Genomic DNA, 6,373 nt, shown 5'->3' on the forward strand with positions numbered 1-6,373 from the left:
GTGAATTTTGTACCCATGGATTCAACCAACTAGGAATTGAAAATATTCAAAAACTTCCATCTATAACTGTTATGTAGATCTTTGCCACTATTTGCCAAATAATACTATATAGCAACTATTTACATAACATTTATATACTAGATATTATATTCAATCTAGAAGTGAGCTGAAAGTATACAGGAAGATATACACAGGTTTTTTGCAAATATTAAGCTATTTTAAATAAGAAACTTAAGCATCTTGGATTTTGGTACATAATGGGTAAGGAACCACCTAGAACCAATGCGCATGCATAGATACCAGAGGGACAGTTCTCTCTTATCTAGTTCCTTATCTCTACCAGCAAAATAAAATGCAGAGGTAACAGATTCTTCCCTGAGAGCCAGAGTTTACCAGTACTGCTCCAGACTGATCCTCAATAATATGCTAACTGAATGATAGGATTTTGAATCCTGCCTGCCTAGAAAATACTAACCTCAACCTTTCCACAATAGACTACTCCTGTCAAATATTTTCCCAGTCTACTTTAAAGACACATTGTGTTTAGATTCTTCATGGCTATAGGTATCCTCTCTTTATAGTAACTCTTGGAACAATTAAATTTTGGTTAATCATCTCAAAAGAAAAACATCATTAATTCAAATAAATATCATCAATATTCTGCATAATGACAAGAGAATTTTTTAACATGAAATTATTTTAAGACAACTTCGAGTAACAACTCTGATAATACTTTTGAAAATTTCACCAGGAAATTTTTTCTGAAAATGATACTATAAATTTCACACTGACATGCAATCTGAACATCATTCATCATTACTTTTCTACATTCTCTGCATAATCTAATCCACATGGAAAACAAAGCTTACCATGTATTTTAGTAATTCTATTTCAGGGTGAAGTAGAGGAAGCTCAGGGAGCCATTTCTGTGCCAAGTTACTCAGCATCTCCTAAAATTAAAAATGTAATTTTTTATTGTAGACATGCAGTTTTAAAATGTAAAAATGTAATTTTTAAAACTGTATATATTCAGGGGCTGGGAAGGTAGCTCAGTGGTAGAGCGCTTGCCTTGCATGCCTGAGGCCCTGGGTTCGATTCCTCAGCACCACATAAGCAAAAAAAGGCCGGAAGTGGTGCTGTGGCTCAAGTGGTAGAGCACTAGCCTTGAGCTGAAGAGCTGAGGGACAGCGCCCAGGCCCAGAGTTCAGGCCCCATGACCGGACCCCAGAAAAAAAAAAACTGTATATATTCAGTTGTGACATGTTGAATATATTAGCAGGATCTACCTTGTTATGATGTAAAAAGATGAACTATTGATTTTAACTTCTACTTCAAAAAATATTACTCAAAAACCAAGACTCACCTTGAATCTAAGTTAGCCACTAACAATTCCAGTGGGTCTTGCTATAATACTATAATGCTATAATACTCAGGAGACTGCGTTCTGAGGATTCTGATTCAAAAGTAATGTATTTTTTCTTAACAATTTCCTATGAATTCTACACTTATACAATTACATCGTGAGAAATTTCTAAATTCACATAAATATTACTATTCAAAGGTAATACCTATTGCCTATGATTATAGTCCATTTTATTTAAATTCAATTTCTAGACTAAAATCTAATTTAAATTTTTTAAAAAGTCAAATACTTACATACTCTTCCCTCTCACGATAAATTTCCTGAAAGACACTATAACGTAACTGAGTAATTTCTTGTTTTATTTTCTCAATTTCAGATCCATCATGGTCATCAGACTTTATAAGAAAGAAAAAGTAGTATTTACAAGCTTATTAAGGCAAACTAAAAACAAGTTTTCCTTTAACAATTAAAGCAATTTCTACAATAACTCATTCTGGGTAATTTCTGTGTATACTTCAATATCTAGCATGTAAGAACTGCAAGGTACTCTAGCACTTCTTGAATTTCCCAGTACTGCCAATTTCAAAGGAAAAAATGTAAAGGGGTTGGACTTGTGGCTTTGGGGATAACATGTCAGTCAGTGAGTAAGAGCATCAGACCAAGATTTTGAACCCTGGTCTTGAACCACAACAACAACAAACTCTTAAAAGACTTTATAACAAAACAGTAGCTTTGTTTTACAGACATTCTAACAGTTCAAACCAAAAGCTTACAAAGTAATTCAGACCCAAAGAAATAGGTTACACAGTTTCCCTCATTTGTCATAACTAGAATGTGCCTATAAATCTATTCATCAACACACTGATTGGTGAAAGACAAAAATTATACTTGGGCACAATAAATTATACAGGACTCTAGGCATTCACACAGTAAGACCAAAGTATAATAGTCTTAAGAGAGTATCACAAAGTCACAATAGCTATGTGCACATTACCATATAAAATAGTTATCAAAATGAACTCAAGAAATGGAAACAAGATGTACTCATTACCTTTCTCATATAACTGTAACCCCTCTGTACAGCATCTTTACAATAAACTTTTTTAAAAACTAAAGAAATGGAAACAAGAAGGGTTTTATCTTTTTTGTTACTGTTTTTGTTTTTTGTACCTTTTGTCTTGTTTGTAAGTTTATTTGTTAGGGGAGTGTAAGGGGGAGCACAGAAATGATGGGATAAAGGGTGAACAAATACAGCAGTACTACTCACCAGACACTATGCTGAAAATGAACTATACAACTTGGCGGGGGAGGGGGGGCGGGGGGGGACAGGAGGGAAAAACTGGGAGAAAGCAAGGGATCGGGGTGACACTGTTCAAAAAGAAATCTACTCATTGTCTGACATGTAACTGTAACCCCCTGTATATCACCTTTACAATAACAATTTTAAAAGCTTACAAAATTATACCAAAATATTAATATTACTAAAAATCACAACTACTACTAATTACACTACTAATGTAGTCTGAATCTTACTTCAATGTCCAAAAAAGGTAAAATGCAAAAAGCACAATGTGACTGTAATAACTCTTATTTTATACTCATATTACATATGACTTTCACGCTCAACTAGTGTGAGCTACGAATAGACTTCAGTAAGAAGTTACTTGCTTCCTTACTTCTTCCAAATTATTCTTTTCCACCAGTTTCCATCTCAGTTGAGCTTTCAAGCTTTTCAGCATTTTCTTAATGGACAGCAAGTGATCCACACTGGGTTTCTTATTTAAACATTCAATAATCTGACTTTTAAACTAAGTGAAAGAAAGTTACAAAATTTTCAAACATATTAGACAACAACATTTACTACTTTATTTCTCCACTAATACTTGACTACCTGAGTTTAAACTGAAATGCTAAAAAATAAAATAAAATAAATAAAAACTGCAATTTTCAAAAAGGTAATGGTACATACACAGGGAAACATTTACAATATTGGCAGAATCTCAATTTTATTTACATATGCAGAAAGAGATATACAGTGAGATACACACTGCTAATATGAATGAAAACTGGAATTTCTAATGATGATATAAATTGACATAATCCTTTCCAAAAATGGTATGATAGTATTATAAAGCTTAAATAATATTCATTCTTTTTACCTTGAACATAACAATTTTAGGGATCACAGAAGTTACACACCTACAAAGATGGTGTAGAATGTTATTCATGATAGAAAAAAATCAGAAGTAACTTCAATGTTCCATATATGTACATGGTTAATGTTAAAGAGCTGCACAGGAATGATCACTTATTTATTCAAAATGATAATACAGAAGAACTGTTCATCACATGGGAAAATATTCATCATGTACAATTAAGGAAGGAGATGTTTTCAAAATAACTTACATAGCAAATATAATGCACATTATTTATGTGTGGCTGTATATATCCACTCAAAAAGGAAATACTGTGAAACTGTCTCTAAAACTAGGTTTTCTTTTATTTTACATGGAGTAAATCCTTCAGTAAATTTGTACAGATAGAAAAAAATGATGAAAAAAAGATGTTTCCAAATACAAAAGTAAAACAAAGATTTTTACCTAAAATATATGAACAAAAATCACCAGTCTTACTATAAATTCAATTATATGACAGCTAGCAATAAACAATTTACTAACATACTGAGTATTAAACTCAGTGGTATTAAATTCAGTATTATAAATTAACAAAAATGTAAGCATTAAAAATTTTAAATATTAATGGAAAAAACAGTAAGAGAAAGCAAAATCCAACCTCAACGCTGTCCTTATACTTGGACTGTAGTGTGACAATGAGTCTTTCCTCTAAATAGATCTTCTGTAATACTTGACTATATGTATTTAAAATGATCTCCTTGTCTGCATCATGTTGTTCCTAAATAAAAAATTATACACAAAAGAAGAGACAAAACAGTTAAACTTTTTTGCAAGGGCTGAAAGTTGATTCCATTGCCTTGTGTAAACTAGGCAAGCATTCTATCACTGAGCTACAGTTCTGGGCTTGAACCCTCTCTACATGATATATACACGAAGCAGGTATTCTACCTACCACTGAGCTACATCCCTAGCCCTTAAAATTTCTTACAACAGAAATTTTAACAGAATGAACTGTAAAATATTTTTGAAATACTGTTAAATGCATTTGAAATTATTTCTCAATTTTCTTCTAGACAGAAGAAAATACTGGTATCAAACATGTTCATATAAAAATGTTATCTCTATTATGCTACAGTATTATTCTTAAATCTTTCAGAAGCAGAATGTTAAAGAAAATCAAGGCTATTAATACTCTTGAGTATAAGAACCAAACAATATACAGAACTTCAACAAACACTAAGTTTTAGTGTGTTGAGAAGGCTAACAACATCAACTTAACTTACTTAATAGAGAAATGCAATATAAATGCAATATAAATAAAGCTGCAAAAAGTAAAAAAGGAAGAAAATGAAAAGCATTACCACTGAGACTGGAAAGCAGACAATAACTGGGAAAGAGTCCTAATAAGCAATGTTGAACTTATAAAAATACTGGTGGGGGGGGGGAGTGTAGTCGTGGAGATAGGAAGGCAAGGATGGTAGGGGAAAAACAAAGGAGGCGGCAACAATGTTTGATAAGAAATGTACTTATTACCTTGCTCATGTAGTTATAACCCCTCTGTACGGTATTTTCACAATAAAAAAAAACTTATTTAAAAAAATACCAGTACAGGGGGAAAGCCTATCACCACCCCAGTATAACCAAAGAAAGGATTACAAAATATTCTTTTGAAGATCTATGCAAATTACTAACTTGATACAACAATACAAAAAAAACACGTAATAAAAAGAGCTATTAATCAATCTTGTGTTTCTACTTCCAGAGCTCTTTGTACTTTATTTCAAGTTTTCAAAGATCTAAAGAAGTCCTTTCTCAGAGCCATGAAAATAAACTCAAGAGTCAAATGATATAGAAGGCTAATCTACTTAAAAGGGGTTTCCTAGAATTAAATACTAGATTTTCTTGTTGTAAAATGTCTTATTAAAAATGAATGCAAGCCAGGCACCGGTGGCTCACGCCTGTAATCCAAGCTACTCAGGAGGCTGACATCTGAGGATCTTGGTTCAAAGCCAGCAAGGGCAGGAAAGTCTGTGAGACTCTCTTTTTTTTTTTGGTCCGGTCGTGGGGCGCTGTCCCTCAGCTCTTCAGCTCAAGGCTAGTGCTCCACCACTTGAGCCACAGCGCCACTTCCGGCTTTTTTCTCTTTGCTTATGTGGTGCTGAGGAATCGAACCCAGGGCCTCATGCATGCAAGGCAAGCACTCTACCACTGAGCCACCTTCCCAGCCCCTGTGAGACTCTTATCTCCAATAAACCACTAGAAAACTGGAAGTGGCACTGTGACTCAAGTGGTAGAGCGCTCGCCTTGAGCTGAAGAGCTGAGGGACAGCGCCCAAACCCAGAGTTCAAGCCCCACAACCAACCAAAAAAAAAAAAAAAGAAAGAAAGAAAAGAAAGAAAGCATTGGGCTGGGAAGGTGGCTCAGCGGTAGAGTGCTTGCCTTGCATGCATGAGGCCCTGGGATTGATTCCTCAGCACCACATACACAGGGAGGAAAAAAGCTGGAAGTGGTGCTGTGGCTCAAGTGGTAGAGCACTAGCTGAAGAGCTGAGGGACAGTGCCCAGGCCCAGAGTTCAGGCCCCACAACCGACAAAAATAAATAAATCAATAAAAATCAAAGCATCAAGCTGGACACCAGTGGCTCAAGCCTTAGCAACTAAAAGAGCTGAGATCTGAGATCAAAGCCAGCCCAAGCCAGCCCAGGCAGGAAAGACTTAAGACTTATCTCTAAGCACACAAAGTTTGAGCTAAAAATCTCAGGTACAAGCGGGGTGCTGATGGTTCACACCTGTTATCCTAGCTTCTCAGGAGGCTGAGATCTGAAAATTTCAGTTGGAAGCCAGCCCAGACATAGGAAAGCCATGAGAAGGAGGAG

The 6,373-nt window shown here is 34.8% G+C and overlaps 1 protein-coding gene across 1 annotated transcript in view; it reads right to left on the reverse strand.

Moving 5' to 3' along the window:
- Stk31 (serine/threonine kinase 31) overlaps positions 1 to 6,373 on the reverse strand; it is a 59,683-nt gene that overhangs the window by 24,724 nt on the left and 28,586 nt on the right. Inside the window, exons 15-18 of the mRNA XM_013024412.1 lie at positions 4,157 to 4,276; positions 3,040 to 3,171; positions 1,657 to 1,758; positions 870 to 950 (exon numbers count right to left, since the gene is read on the reverse strand). Of these exons, the coding sequence (XP_012879866.1) occupies positions 870 to 950; positions 1,657 to 1,758; positions 3,040 to 3,171; positions 4,157 to 4,276 (435 nt within the window). The remainder of the gene's footprint in view (positions 1 to 869; positions 951 to 1,656; positions 1,759 to 3,039; positions 3,172 to 4,156; positions 4,277 to 6,373) is intronic.

This window comes from Dipodomys ordii, unplaced genomic scaffold (genome assembly GCF_000151885.1).
Source record: "Dipodomys ordii isolate 6190 unplaced genomic scaffold, Dord_2.0 Scaffold76, whole genome shotgun sequence".
Lineage (NCBI taxonomy): Eukaryota > Metazoa > Chordata > Mammalia > Rodentia > Heteromyidae > Dipodomys > Dipodomys ordii.